This window comes from Cantharellus anzutake, assembly GCF_015039405.1.
Source record: "Cantharellus anzutake strain C23 chromosome Unknown EI90scaffold_4, whole genome shotgun sequence".
Classification (NCBI taxonomy): Eukaryota; Fungi; Basidiomycota; class Agaricomycetes; order Cantharellales; family Hydnaceae; genus Cantharellus; species Cantharellus anzutake.
The window spans coordinates 1469998-1484696 of record NW_024066954.1 but is presented as its reverse complement, the minus strand read 5'-3'; the positions used below and the strand labels follow the sequence as shown (position 1 = coordinate 1484696).

Sequence of the window (14699 nt, the reverse complement as noted above, 5' to 3'; positions counted from 1 at the left end):
TCCATCCCTGGCTCGCGAGTCTTCACGCATTCAGTGGTTTTTGGTGCCGAGCGCATCTTCCTCTGCGATGATGGCAGCCTTGGGTACGCCCCACGATGTCAACGTGGTAATCTTCACAGCAACTGCAAACATCTCGACGCGGCGAGACACAGGAATATCAAAGATATGATCTCGGGGGTACAGGTTGCTCAGCAGGTCTTCGATACGTAACCATAATCCATCCAGGCGCTCATATTCATATCCTAGTACTCGTGGATGTCTGAGGATACGATCTGCCTGGGGGGGATACGGGCGTCTCGAAGGACTGTCTCTTTATGCCCGCTGGAGTAGAGAACATACCAGATCTCCTCACCCTTAAGTCGTTGTGGCCCAGGGAGACACGCCTATTCCGTCAACCATCTATTGTCCCAGTAACCAGAAGAGATGCGAACATCGGCATCACATTAGAAATGATAGCGTCACTCAGTTTTTGAAGCGGCCTTATTATGCGCAGCAAGTTCCAGCTTGGGCAATTGAAAATGTCCCAGGATCTCAACTGGAAGTTGCAAATCTTTGTGGGGAGGGACGATCCCCTGGGCTGGGCTGAAACCGTTGAGAAGCATTTGCCAGAGAGCATCACAGCATGCCCCTAGGAAAAGGCCAGGGGCTGTAAAATCTGTGCTAGATACACACTGAAGACTCCTTTGCCGAAGGGGCTTTTAATCCCGGGCACCCGTTGGCTTACTTCCAATCGCGACCAGGACTGATAAGATGATTCAGATGGCCGCCCGCCTGGAATGACTCCGTTGGTATGCTCCTAGGCCCTGACTTTGTTGTGGGAGATGATACATGCCCATCCTCCGTCTCATCAAGAGGGATATAATCAACGAGTGTTGCGTGGTTGCGGAGCATGAGTGACTTGGGGCGGTGTGAGAACAGAAATGAATGTGGCGACTCCAGTACTGTAAACGGAAATCCCTCCATGCTTCCGCGTTCCCTCTCATAGACTTTGGACGATGACGGTACGTTGGTTCGCCAACCAAGTAATGTTGTTACGTGCACTGTTGTGTTCCCCTGATCTGAACTCGGGGATCCCTCATCTCCTAGTTGAGAAATGCGACTCTGTATGAATCTCCTGCGCCAGCGCAGGGTCAGTGGACTCGATGCACCACCCGCACTCCAGGACTCCCCCTTCTCTACCTCCCCTATCTTATAGGGTGCTTAGGAGCCGTTAACCGGCGTGCGGATGTCAGCGCCCAACTTCCCCTGGACTCCGTCAACTTCACCGGCAGGTCCTACTCCCCACCCGAGGTAGTACATAGTACAAAAGCTACATTGGACACGTTTGGGCGCTTACAGACAGCTGTTGATTCATAGACACGTTATCGCTCGCAATTTCAACTTCATCAGTGATCACGGAATCCGTGCACCATTTCCTCAACTAGATCGTAGACGCTACCTCACGCACCAGCCGCGTTACACTATCAAAGCCTCAGGAATACCGCGGCCAAGCAGCTAGTAGAATTGACGAGTATCTTTCCATCAACCATACCTGTATTGTGAGCCTCACATTGCATCAGTGTGAGGACTCGCTGAACTCAGATTACGTGTAAGCCAGTGCTCCTTTGAAAACGTTTCTCCGTGAACATACGTGGCCGGAACAATCACTGGTTAATTTACTCCATAGCTCTTCGAGATCGGATAGTCGAGTTCGTCAAGAAACTCACTACTATCTGGAGAACTATCCCGGGTTTACATGCGCGGTTGATTGTGAAAGTGGTTTCCGACTCTCGGAACTTCTGTAACTCGAGGGTGGATTGCTTGCTCACCATTCGAAGGAATAACCCCCCCATGACCTCCTACGCTCTCTCGCGAATCAAACATAATTCTCCTTTGCGTGTCTATGTGGCCAATCCCCGCTTAGGTTTCACTCACAAAAGTGCGTACTCTGATATGCGCGCACCCTCGCCCCTAAAGCCTCACAAGGGATATCAACTTATGTTCGACGTGCAGCCAGCACCGAGTCTGGGGTTGATTGTCGACCGCACTTGCTAGGACGTTGGGCCCTACCCCCGGTTCGCCGTTCCATTCCGGCCAATCCTGAAGAAATAATGCGCTCACCCTACTTAGTTGTTACTTGAATGACTGCGCTGGTGCGCAAGCAATGAAGTTGTCTTCGTCCTAAGAATTGTGGCCCGAAAACAAGGTCGACAAAGAACTCAGCAACCGCATAAGCTAAACACTTGCGGTTTGCTGTAAGATGTTCATATATTTATTCCCCCGAGATCTTTTTGGACGATAATCATCATTCTTATTTTTTGTGAGCTTAGGTTTTTCACCTTTGTGCGCATTTTTCTCGCCAACGGCTGGGCAGAATGAGGCAAAACTTGGGCAGCGAGATGTTTGGCCCCGTATTCCGGGGCTTTTATTCGGTAGGTTCTGTGTTTAGTTTTTTTTTATCGTTTACATGCTCCCCCTGGCAATAATACTCATTGTGCATGATTTATTGACAATGGCACAGTGGAATGGGCCGAAATTTAGGTAGCAAGAAGTCTTGCCTTTCACCCTGGGACTTTATCGATAAGTCGCATTTTTGGCTTTTTGTCATTTACATCTTTGCTGTGGCATGCACAATTTTCTCGACAATGGTTGGGTGGAATGGGGTGAAATTTGGGCAACAAGGATTTCAAACTGTATAATGAAAGACGCCAATATAGATGATGCATGGCAGGCACGCCCCTTTGACCTTTTCACCAAGACTGGACAGCTGACTCTGGGCGCTCTTCCCACATCGCAATGGACCCGCCGGCCAGGGAAGTGTTTTCCGCCTTCTACCCAGAGCACCGCCAGGTTAAGTGTGGATCGTCGATCGAAAACGGGGCCAGATAGCCTGTTGGAATATCAAAGGCGAAAATAGTAAGGCGGCGTCAACGGGTGAAACACAGCCAAGGGCTACTAGAGAAGAGTGGAACCCCAGTAACGTCAGGTGAAGGTGTCGTCTCAACTTGGAACATACTTTCAGAATCTTCCGTGAGACCTCTGATTCAGGCTACGTTTTTCTTTCTTTTGCTTTCTCAGCCCTCTCGAGGCTACTTATAGACTCACTATTATTTAGAGCAGCACGTTGAAATTTCTTCGTTAGACTCAGTGCGGGACATAAACATGAGGGGAGCGAGCTCAACGGTGAAGCTGAAATACATTATCAAGCTACATTACACATGGCCTTGTATGGGGAAGCGGACAATAGTGGAGAAACATGTCGGTATTGGGAATAAAACAGACTACATCGAGCTTAGGTTGGAGCCTGCGGTGTGAGTCATCGTTCGAACTGCCAACAGTCAAGGGACACGCGAAGTGGATTTAGTCCATGTGCCAGCCCAAGGAGGGCAGCGGTAGATATTCCTGCGCATATAGGGACATCAGCACTGGTTTGAATACGAGCGAGGAGGAAATGTGACTTACGGCCAGACCTGCTGGGTGGACATCACGCAGTGCAACTGATCTGCAGAGCTGATGCCCACCCTAACACAGGAAATGGGTATGACCAACGAGCGCAAGCGCCCGCGGAAGCATGGTACATACCAGCGCCACTGGAGCGCCCCGATGGAGTGCCCCCCTCCCTCAATAACTGGAAACGGACCGTTTAACACCTGGAAAAAAATTGCACAAATGAGTTTGGAGAACATGGCAGTTAAGGGCATGATGCGTACGGCTTATGCGCCGTGGGATGTTTTTATCACTCCTGTTGGACCAGAGCCAGTGTGTATTCGAATGCCCGGAGGTCGGAGCAGATAATCCTAAGATTCGACACCATATTGTCCTGCAGTGGAGCGTAATACAAGAGCAGGCCAAGACAGAGGACGCAGCGACTGCCTCAAGTTGCAAGGCGAGTGCCATGAGCGGAGTGACAGAAAGTACCTATAACAATAGTCTAGCCATAAGGTAGTTCGATCCGATGGAATGTTTGCACCCAGAAAGGAAAAGCTGAAAGGCCCAAGCAATCCGTGGCAGGAGATATGTTGAACCAACGAAGAAGCAGACCTGCTGAAGCCGGTAAGAGAAGGCCGTTTTCTTGTAACTGCACAGTCATTCGACGGGTTTGCACACTCGATCCGTTTGGGTTGGCCGTTCCTCGGTCATAAGGCGCGCCAAGAGACTAATTTGTTGAACGACTCGTCATAGCCCCATAGCCCATTATAGGAGTAGTTGGTTCGGGTCCAAACAGTCGCAGAAAGCCAATAGGGGGGTAGTTCGGATGGTCAGGATCGTCAGTGAGGAAAGGGTCCTAATTTACAAGCAAGTGGAAATGGCTAGGCTGGATGAAGATGGAAAATATTAGTCGAAAGGCGAAGGTGGCGTCCTTTAAGTCGCTAGGTGAAGGCCGACTGGAGAAGGCGATAGACGCGATACAAGAAGCCGCGCGTAGGCTCAGGAAAGCTGGAGAGCGACTAAAGTAGAGAACCCAGAGGCGGCCAGCAGCTGCAGAGTTGTGGAGTGAATGGCAACCTAGTGGCAGAGGGACCTTGAGGACGACAAACAATTTGGGATGACTTGAGGGTAGAATGGCAAAGACGAGTATTCGAAAGGTGACAGAAGGGGGGGGAGATCGATGGGATAAGGCGTACGAAGGGAAATTCCGAGGGTGGAGCCTATAAAGGCATGCACAACTGAAAGATGCTGAGGGATGAGGAGTGTGTGTTTGGGGCCGCTGAGGTGCATCGGAGGGCGTGTCCCATGGTGAGGAAGGGACGATGGCGAGAAAGGGAGAGAGGGGCTGATGGGGAAATTTGAGGCTCAAGTCGCTCTTTTATGCATTTTACGCCCATTCAATCCTCGCCTCGCGATGGGTACCCAGCCAGCATTGAATATAACTTCCAAATTGGACGGTTTTCTTCGTCGAAGTTCCAACCATTGATATGAACATGATCATAGATCGCAGGGCTGACATTCCACAATTTTTGCGATTTCTCGCCTGCCAGTGCACCGTTCGACTTCGTTCAACCGCAAAATTGCTGGAAAAGTGCCCCGCTGCAATTTCCGTGGACGAGAGATGAGGGGACGAGCCAAGTCAAGGCGGGGAGGCTGAACGAAGGCGTGATGAAAAATCACTCACACCCCCTTGGCTAGGAAACATCCGCCCATCAAAACGATGCATCAGGACATTACTCGAATTTGTTATTTACGGCTTATTGACCTAATCGGTTCCACACAGAATCCTTGCGTCCTGACGAGGTCGTAGCCCTCAACCACTGCTGTGCTGGGGTACAAAGTCCGTCATGTTCTGAGGACGTTGGGATGTCAGTCGAAGAGTGTGGTGCATAATGGAGTGTCACCAACATCTGTTCCTTGCCAGCTCTGGCCAGAGACAAACGAAAAACTCCTCGCGGCCACTTCCATCGGCGCTCCCGCAGATGCAGAATGAGCGCGTCAGCTAATCGGGGGTGCTACCGTTAGGTAATGATGCTATTCATTAGATCGGGTGTCCAGATCTTCCTAGCCAGCTAGTTATTTTTTGGTTGAAGGATCCTCCGACCTAAGGGTTCATGAACTAGCCCCTTCCATCAGCTGCAGGCATACCGAGAGCGTGGAAGGGATGGAATAGTGCTGGACGATGAGGAGAAGTCTAACAATGCCGCGGGGGATGCGCCGTTGGATTCTGTGAAAAAATCAGAATATCGAGTTCAATTCGCCAAATAAATATTGATATGTAACAAAGCTTACTGAGCACTTAGTTATTTGTGCTAACTAATGGGGAAGGTCCGTTCCCGCCGGCTGCCTTGTGCCGGATGAATGGTCCACAGATTCCACCACGTGTTTCGCTGCTCCAAGGCAAGCACGATCTGAAGGTGCACAACGGCACCAGGTAGGCCGAGATTGCAGAGAAAGGATGTCAAGGAAGCGTGATGGCCAGACACAGGAACCACCATCTGGGTGGAGATGCAAAAGAAAAATCTTGCACTGGGCGCTTAACTTACTGTGTGGCAAGATAATTCCGGGACTCGTACAAGGCATCTCCATATTTGGTCATGACGCACCATGATAGTAACGTGTTTGAAAATAACATTACTTAGAGGCGTGAAAGTTGTAACGCTGATGAAAGGTTTGACATTGGCCTTTGATCGCGTACATCGGTTAAACCTGATGAAGCCAGTTTCTCAACCACACAGCAGATCCTTCATTCCTGGCTCGCGCGTCCCCACGCATTCAGTGGTTCTTGGTGCCGAGCGCATCTGCCTCTGCGATGATGGCGGCCTCAGGTACGCCCCACGACATCGACGTCGTAGTTCTCACAGCAACTGCAAACATCTCGACACAGTGAAGCACAAGAATATCACTTGGAGGGGGCACAAGTTGCTCAGCATGCCACTAGATGTCTTTGATACGAAACCTGCATCCCAGCCATCCATCCGGGCGCCCATTTACTTACAGAAGCAGAACGGACCAAACATCGCGAGTATTGGATCCAGCTCTTGATCCAAGGACTGAGCCGTATCCTAGTACTCGTGGATGTTTGAGGATACGAACTGCCTGGGGGAATATGGGGCTGTCTCCCGCTGGAGCAGAGAACATATCAGATCTCCTCATCCTTAAGTCGTTGTGGCCCAGGGAGACACGCCTGTCCCAAAAATTCTCTTATTGTCCCAGTAAAGAGAAGAGATGCGAACATTGGCATCACATTGGAAATGATAATGTCACTCAGTTTTCGAAGCGGCCTTATATGTGCAGCGAATAACTTGTTCTGATGGCTGCCATCAGCCTTGGAAATTGAAAAATTCCCCAGGATCTCAGCTAGAAGTCGCAAATCTTTGTGGGGAGGGATGATCGCCTGGGCTGGGCCGAGACCGTTGAGAAGAGAAAGTTACCAGAATGCGCCGCTAGGATAAGGCCAGGGGTTGTAAAATTCGTGCCAGATACACACTGAAGACTCCTTTGCCGAAGGGGCTTTTTAATCCCGGGCACTTATTGGATTTCTTTAATCGCGACCAGGAGCGATAAGATGATTCAGATGGTCGCCCGCCTGGAATGGTTCAGTTGGTATACTCCTGGGCCCTTACTTTGTTGTGGGAGATACAGGTCCATCCTCCGTCTCATCACGAGAGATATAATCAACGAGTGTTGCGTGTTGCAGAGCATGAGTGACATGGGGCGGTGTGAGAACAGAAATGAATGTGGCGACTCCAGTACTGTAAACGGAAATCCCTCTGTGCTCATGCTTGCTTCCGCGTTCCCTCTCATAGACTTTGGACGATGATGGTACGTTGGTTCGCCCATCAAGTACTGTTGTTACGTGGTCCCCTGATCTGAACTCGGGGATCCCTCATCTCCTAGTTGAGAAAAGCTACTTTGACTCCGTATGAATCTGGATTTCCTTCTGCGCCTGCGCAGCCTCAGTGGACTCGATGCACCACCCGCACTCCAGGACTCCCCCTTCTCTACCTCCCCTATCCTATGCGGTGTTTAGAAGCTGTTAGCCGGCGTGCGGATGATAGCGCTCAACTTCCCACGGACTCCGTCAACTTCACCCGCATACACTGGCGGTCCTACTATTCCCCGCCCGAGGTAGTACGGTACATTGGACGCGTTTGGGCGCCTACAGACAGCTGTTGATTCATAGACACGTAATCGCTCGCAATTTCAACTTCATCAATGATCACGGAATCCGTGCACCATTTCCTCAACTAGATCGTAGACGCTACCTCACGTACTGGCCGCGTTACACTATCAAAGCCTCAGGAATTCCGCGGCCAAGCAGATAGTAGAATTGGCGAGTACCTTTCTATCAACCATACCTGTATTGTGAGCCTCACATTGCATCAGTGTGAAGACTCGCTGACCTCAGATTAAATGTGCTCCTTCGAAAACATTTCTATTCTCCGTGAACATACGTGGCCGGCACATCACTGGTTAATTTACTCCCGCGACATAGCTCTTCGAGATTGGCGAATGCCGATAATCGAGTTCATCAAGAAACTGACTGCTATCTGGAGAACTATCCCGGGTTTGTTTGCTCACCATTCGAAGGAATCCCCCATGACCTCCTACGCTCTCTCGCGAATCAAACATAATTCTCCTTTGTGTGCCTATGTGGCCAATCCCCGCTTAGGTTTCACTCACAAAAGTGCGTACTCTGATATGCGCGCACCCTCGCCCCTAAAGCCTCACAAGGGAAACAACATCACATTAGGCTCGAAGAATCAATTTCCGTAACCATCATCTTATATCTTGGTCATGAAAACCATCCTTTCATTGGATTCTGTCGGCGAAGTTTGAATAATTTGCCTCGCTCTGGATATCAACTTATGTTCGACGTGCGGCCAGCACCGAGTCTGGGGTTGATTGTCGACCGCACTTGCTAGGATGTTGGGCCCTACCCCTGGTTTGCCGTTCCATTCCGGCCAATCCTGAAGAAATAATGCGCTCATCCTACTTGTTGTTACTTGAATGACTGCGCTGGCACGCAAGCAATGAAGTTGTCTTCGTCCTAAGAATTGTGGCCCGAAAACAAGGCCGACAAAGAACACTACATATCTCAGCAACCACATAAGCTAGACACTTGCGGTTTGCTGTAAGATGTTCATATCTTTATTCCCCCGAGACCTTTTTGGACGATAATCATCATTCTTATCTTTTGTGAGCTTAGGTTTTTCACCTTTGTGCGCATTTTTCTCGCCAACGGCTGGGCAGAATGGGGCAAAACTTGGGCAGCGAGATGTTTGGCCCCGTATCTCGGGGCTTTTATTCGGTAGGTTCTGTATTTAGTTTTTTTTTTCTGTCGTTTACATGCTCCCCCTGGCAATAATACTCATTGTGCATGATTTATTGACAATGGCACAGTGGAATGGGCCGAAATTTAGGTAGCAGGAAGTCTTGCCTTTCACCCTGGGACTTTATCATAAGTCGCATTTTTGGCTTTTTGTCATTTACATCTTTGTTGTGGCATGCGCACAATTTTCTCGACAATGGTTGGGTGGAATGGGGTGAAATTTGGGCAACAAGAATTTCAAACTGTATGATGAAAGACGCCAATATAGATGATCAAGGCTGGTTGCGTGACAGGCACGCCCCTTTGACCTTTTCACCAAGGAAGACTGGACAGCTGACTCCGGGTGCTCTTCCCACATCGCAATGAACCCGCCGGCCAGGGAAGTGTTTTCCGCCTTCTACCCAGAGCACCACTAGGTTAAGTGTGGACCGTCGATTGAAAACGGGGCCAGATAGCCTGTTGGAATATCAAAGGCGAAAATAGTAAGGCGGCGTCAACGGGTGAAACACAGTCAAAGGCTACTAGAGAAAAGTGGAACCCCAGTAACGTCAGGTGAAGGTGTCGTCTCAACTTGGAACATACTTTCAGAATTTTCCGTGAGACCTTTGATTCAGGCTACGTTTTTCTTTCTTTTGCTTTCTCAGCCCTCTCGAGGCTACTTATAGACTCACTATTATCCAGTGCAGCACGTTGAAATTTCTTCGTTAGACTCAGTGCGGGACATAAACACGAGGGGGGCGAGCTCAACGGTGAAGCTGAGATACATTATCAAGCTACGTACACATGGCCATGTATGGGGAAGCGAACAATAGTGGAGGTATTGGGAATAAAACAGACCACATCGAGTTTGGGTTGGAGCCTGCAGTGCGAGTCATCGTTTTGATGCAGCGAACTGCCAACAGTCAAGGGACACGCGAAGTGGATTTAGTCCATGCGCCAGCCCAAGGAGGGCAGCGGTAGATATTCCTGCGCATATAGGGACATCAGCACTGGTTTGAATACGAGCGAGGAGGAAATGTGACTTACGGCCAGACCTGCTGGGTGGACATCACGCAGTGCAACTGATCTGCAGAGCTGATGCCCACCCTAACACAGGAAATGGGTATGACCAACGAGCGCAAGCGCCCGTGGAAGCATGGTACATACCGGCGCCACTGGAGCGCCCCGATGGAGTGCCCCCCTCCCTCAATAACTGGAAACGGACCGTTTAACACCTGGAAAAAAATTGCACAAATGAGTTTGGAGAACATGGCAGTTAAGGGCATGATGCGTACGGCTTATGCGCCGTGGGATGTTTTTATCACTCCTGTTGGACCAGAGCCAGTGTGTATTCGAACGCCCGGAGGTCGGAGCAGATAATCCTAAGATTCGACACCATATTGTCCTGCAGTGGAGCGTAATACAAGAGCAGGCCAAGACAGAGGACGCAGCGACTGCCTCAAGTTGCAAGGCGAGTGCCATGAGCGGAGTGACAGAAAGTACCTATAACAATAGTCTAGCCATAAGCAGCCTCAAGGTAGTTCGATCCGATGGAATGTTTGCACCCGGAAAGGAAAAGCTGAAAGCCCCAAGCAATACGTGGCAGGAGATATGTTGAACCAATGAAGAAGCAGACCTGCTGAAGCCGGTAAGAGAAGGCCGTTTTCTTGTAACTGCACAGTCATTCGACGGGTTTGCAACACTCGATCCGTTTGGGTTGGCCGTTCCTCGGTCATAAGGCGCGCCAAGAGACTAATTTGTTGAACGACTCGTCATAGCCCCATAGCCCATTATAGGAGTAGTTGGTTCGGGTCCAAACAGTCGCAGAAAGCCAATGGGGGGTAGTTCGGATAGTCAGGATGGTCAGTGAGGAAAGGGTCCTAATTTACAAGCAAGTGGAAATGGCTAGGCTGGATGAAGATGGAAAATATTAGTCGAAAGGCGAAGGTGGCGTCCTTTAAGTCGCTAGGTGAAGGCCGACTGGAGAAGGCGATAGACGCGATACAAGAAGCCGCGCGTAGGCTCAGGAAAGCTGGAGAGCGAGTAAAGTAGAGAACCCAGAGGCGGCCAGCAGCTGCAGAGTTGTGGAGTGAATGGCAACCTAGTGGCAGAGGGACCTTGAGGACGACAAACAATTTGGGATGACTTGAGGGTAGAATGGCAAAGACGAGTATTCGAAAGGTAACAGAAGGGGGGGGAGATCGATGGGATAAGGCGTACGAAGGGAAATTCCGAGGGTGGAGCCTATGAAGGCATGCACAACTGAAAGATGCTGAGGGATGAGGAGTGTGTGTTTGGGGCCGCTGAGGTGCATCGGAGGGCGTGTCCCATGGTGAGGAAGGGACGATGGCGAGAAAGGGAGAGAGGGGCTGATGGGGAAATTTGAGGCTCAAGTCGCTCTTTTATGCATTTTACGCCCATTCAATCCTCGCCTCGCGATGGGTACCCAGCCAGCATTGAATGTAACTTCCAAATTGGACGGTTTTCTTCGTCGAAGTTCCAACCATTGATATGAACATGATCATAGATCCCAGGGCTGACATTCCACAATTTTTGCGGTTTCTCGTCTACCAGTGCACCGTTCGACTTCGTTCAACCGCGATACTGCTGAGAAAGTTCCCCGCTGCACTTTCCGTGGACGAGAGATGAGGGGACGAGCCAAGTCAAGGCGGGGAGGGTGAAAGAAGGCGTCTTGAAAAATCACTCACACCCCCTTGGCCAGGAAACATCCGCCCATCAAAACGATGCATCAGGACATTACTCGAATTTGTTATTTACGGCTTATGTATTCACCTAATTGGTTCCGTACAGAAGAATCCTTGCGTCCTGACGAGGTCGTAGCCCTCAACCGCTGCTGCGCTGGGGAACAAAGTCTGTCGTGTTCCGAGGACGTTGGGATCTCAGGCAAAGTGTGTGGTGTATAATAGAGTGTGGCCAACATCTGTTCCTTGCCAGCTCTGGCTAGAGACGAACTAAAAACTCCTCGCGGCCATTTTCATCGACGTTTCCGCAGATGCAGAATGAGCGCGTCAGCTAATCGGGGGTGCTACCGTCAGGCAGTGATGTTATTAATCAGATCGGGTGTCCAGATCTTCCTAGCCGGCTAGTTATTTTTGGTTTTTTTATTGTTGAAGGACCCTCCGACCTAAGGTTCATGAAGTAGCCCTTTCCATCTGCTGCAGGCATACTGAGAGCGTGGAAGGGCTGGAATGGGGCTTGACGATGAGGAGAAGTCTAACAATGATGGACCGTTTGACTGTGTGGAAAAATTAGAATATCGAATTCAATTCACCAAATAAATATTGATATGCAACAAAGCTTACTGAGCACTTGGTTAATTGCGCTAACTAATGGGGAAGGTTCATTCCCGCCGGCTGCCTTGTGCCGGATGAATGGTCCACAGATTCCACCACGTGTTTCGCTGCTCCAAGGCAAGCACGATCTGAAGGTGCACAACGGGGCCAGGTAGGCCAAGATCGCAGAGAAAGGATGTCAAGGAAGCGTGATGGCCAGACACAGGAGCCACCATCTGAGTGGAAATGCAAGGGAAAAATCTTGCACTGAGCGCTTAACTTACTGTGTGGCGAGGCAGTTCTATGACTCGTACAAGGCATCTCCATATCTGGCCATGACACACCATGATAGTAATGCGTTGGAAACAACGCTACTTGTAGGTATGAAAGTTGTTACGCCGATGAAAGGTTCGACCTTTGATCGCGTACATTGGTTGAACCTGATGAAGTCAGTTCCTCAACCATATAACTGATCCTTCACTCCTGGTTTGCGCCGCGTCTTCACGCATTCAGTGATTCTTGGTGCCGGGCGCGTCTGCCTCTGCGATGATGGCAGCCTCACGTACGCCCCACAACGTCAACGCCATAGTTCTCGACACAGCGAGACACAGGAATTGGTCTCGGAGGGGGCACAGGTTGCTCAGCATGTAACCAGCATCTCAGACATCCATCCGAGCGCTCAATTGCCCGCAGAAGCAGAAAACCATCCATAATCGCAAGTATTGGATACAGCCCTTGATCCAAGGACTGGTGTATCCTAATGCTCGTGTATGCCTGATGATACGATCTGCCTGGGGGGAATACGGGCGTCTCGGACTGTCTCATTATCCTTAGGTCGTTGTGGCCCAGAGAGACACGCCTATCCCGACAATCCTCTCATTGGAAATGATAACATCACTCAGTTTTTGAAGCGGCATTATTGTGCAGCAAATAACTTGTTCTGATGACTGCCATCAGCCTTGGCAGTTGAAACATTCCCCAGGATCTCAGCTGGAAGTCGCAAATCTTTGTGGGGAGGGATGATTCCCTGGGCTGGGCCGAAACCGTTGAGTAGCATCTGCCAGAGAGAGTCCCCAGTGTGCGCCGCTAGGATAATGCCAGGGGGTATAAAATTCGTGCCAGATACACACTGAAGACCCCTTTGCGCAAGGGGCGTTTTAATCCTGGATTTCTTTACTTCCTTCCAATTGCGACCAGGAGCGATAAGATGATCCGGACAGTCGCCCGCCTGGAACGATTCCGTTGGTATACTCCTAGGCCCTTACTTTGTCGTGAGAGATACAGGTCCACCCTCCGTCTCTTCAAGAGGGATATAATCAACGAGTGTTGCGTGGTTGCAGAGCATGAGTGACTTGGGGGCGGTGTGAGAAGGAGAAATGAATGTGGCGACTCCAGTACTGTAAACGGAAATCCCTCCATGCTCATGCTCATGCTTGCTTCCGCGTTCCCTCCTAGTCATAGACTTTGGACGATGAGAGTACGTTGGTTCGCCCACCAAGTAATATGTTGTTACGTGCATTATTGTGGTCCCCCTGATCTGAACTCGGGGATCCCTCATCTCCCAGTTGAGAAATGCTACTCTGATTCCGTATGAATATCTGGATTTCCTTCTGCGCCTGGGCAGCTCCGGTTGACTCGATACACCACCCGCACTCCAGGACTCCCCCTTCTCTATCATCTCTATCCTACGGGGTGTATAGAAGCTGTTAACCGACATGCGGATGACAGCGCCCAACTTCCCCTAGACTCCGTCTACTTCCCCCCCGCGTACACCACTATTCCCCATCCGAGGTAGTACAAAAGGTACATTGGACACGTTTGGGCGCTTACAGACAGCTGTTGATTCATAGACACGTAATCGCTCGCAATTCCAACTTCATCAGTGATCACGGAATCCGTACCCCATTTCCTCAACTAGATCAGCAGACGCTACCTCATGCACTGGCCGCGTTACACTATCGACGCCTCAGGAATACCGCGACCAAACAGATAGGAGAAATAACTTTGGTGAGTACCTTGCCTTTCCATCAACCATACCTTTATTGTGAGCCCTCACATTGCATCGGTGTGAAGACTCGCTGGACTCAGCACACCGCCCGAGTTTTTCTATCCCCTCTCTGACCCTGTTTTAGTCCAGCCAAGGAAGCCCCGCAGCTGGCGCAGGTATGCCTAAGGACCTTGGAGCGTTACAACTCTGCTGGGAATCGTACAGCCTATCACGCATTCACTGTCGAATGACAAAACATTCGTAATTACGTGTAGGCCAGAGCTTCCTTCGAAACGTTTCTATTTTCCGTGAACATACGTGGCCGGTACGGTCGACTCGTCAATTTACTCCCGCGACATCAAATGTGAGCTCTTTTCGAGAACGGCGAATGCCGATAATCGGAAACTCAAAATACTATCTGGAGAACTATCCCGGGTTCACATACGCGACTCTCGGAACTTCTGTGACTGTTTTGCACCACCATTCGGAGGAATAACCCCCCCCCCCCCACCAATGACCTCTTGCGCTCTCTCGCGAATCAAAGATAATTCTCCTTTGCGTGTTTGGTTTCACTCACCAGTCTGGATATGCGCGCACCCTCACCCCCTGAAATCCGTCGGCGAGGTTTGAATGAAAAGTTTCCAGGTTCGCACGCCAGTAGAACACCCTACTTAGGCTCGCATAATTTGCCCTCGCC

At 50.2% G+C, this 14699-nt stretch overlaps 4 protein-coding genes across 4 annotated transcripts; 2 read left to right on the top strand and 2 right to left on the bottom strand.

Annotated features, from left to right (window-relative positions):
* Nucleotides 1–3492: 3492 nt before the first annotated feature.
* Nucleotides 3493–4436, top strand: EI90DRAFT_3285646 (uncharacterized protein; the record flags this gene model as incomplete). Its single annotated transcript, XM_039066976.1, has 3 exons — nucleotides 3493–3738; nucleotides 3806–3921; nucleotides 4277–4436. The coding sequence occupies 3 exons, from the start codon at nucleotides 3493–3495 to the stop codon at nucleotides 4434–4436; spliced, it is 522 nt and encodes a 173-aa protein (XP_038922485.1).
* Nucleotides 4437–8040: 3604 nt separating this feature from the next.
* EI90DRAFT_3034350 (uncharacterized protein) lies at nucleotides 8041–8890 on the bottom strand. The gene is made up of 3 exons (XM_039058535.1): nucleotides 8815–8890; nucleotides 8165–8722; nucleotides 8041–8098 (listed from the first exon to the last, which is right to left on the bottom strand). The coding sequence occupies exon 2, from the start codon at nucleotides 8520–8522 to the stop codon at nucleotides 8196–8198; it is 327 nt and encodes a 108-aa protein (XP_038922484.1). The 5' UTR covers nucleotides 8523–8722; nucleotides 8815–8890; the 3' UTR covers nucleotides 8041–8098; nucleotides 8165–8195.
* Nucleotides 8891–9015: 125 nt separating this feature from the next.
* Nucleotides 9016–9618, bottom strand: EI90DRAFT_3012097 (uncharacterized protein; the record flags this gene model as incomplete). Its single annotated transcript, XM_039056539.1, has 3 exons — nucleotides 9016–9155; nucleotides 9415–9498; nucleotides 9525–9618. The coding sequence occupies 3 exons, from the start codon at nucleotides 9616–9618 to the stop codon at nucleotides 9016–9018; spliced, it is 318 nt and encodes a 105-aa protein (XP_038922483.1).
* A 202-nt stretch (nucleotides 9619–9820) lies between these two features.
* On the top strand, nucleotides 9821–10412 carry EI90DRAFT_3285644 (uncharacterized protein; the record flags this gene model as incomplete). Its single annotated transcript, XM_039066975.1, has 2 exons — nucleotides 9821–10066; nucleotides 10134–10412. 2 exons carry the CDS (start codon nucleotides 9821–9823, stop codon nucleotides 10338–10340), a joined length of 453 nt encoding a protein of 150 aa, XP_038922482.1. The 3' UTR covers nucleotides 10341–10412.
* Nucleotides 10413–14699: the final 4287 nt, after the last annotated feature.

Bases quoted from the DNA above. Each gene is read 5' to 3' on its own strand.
- EI90DRAFT_3034350 (XM_039058535.1), bottom strand. From the start codon at position 8,522: ATGTGGTTGCTGAGATATGTAGTGTTCTTTGTCGGCCTTGTTTTCGGG.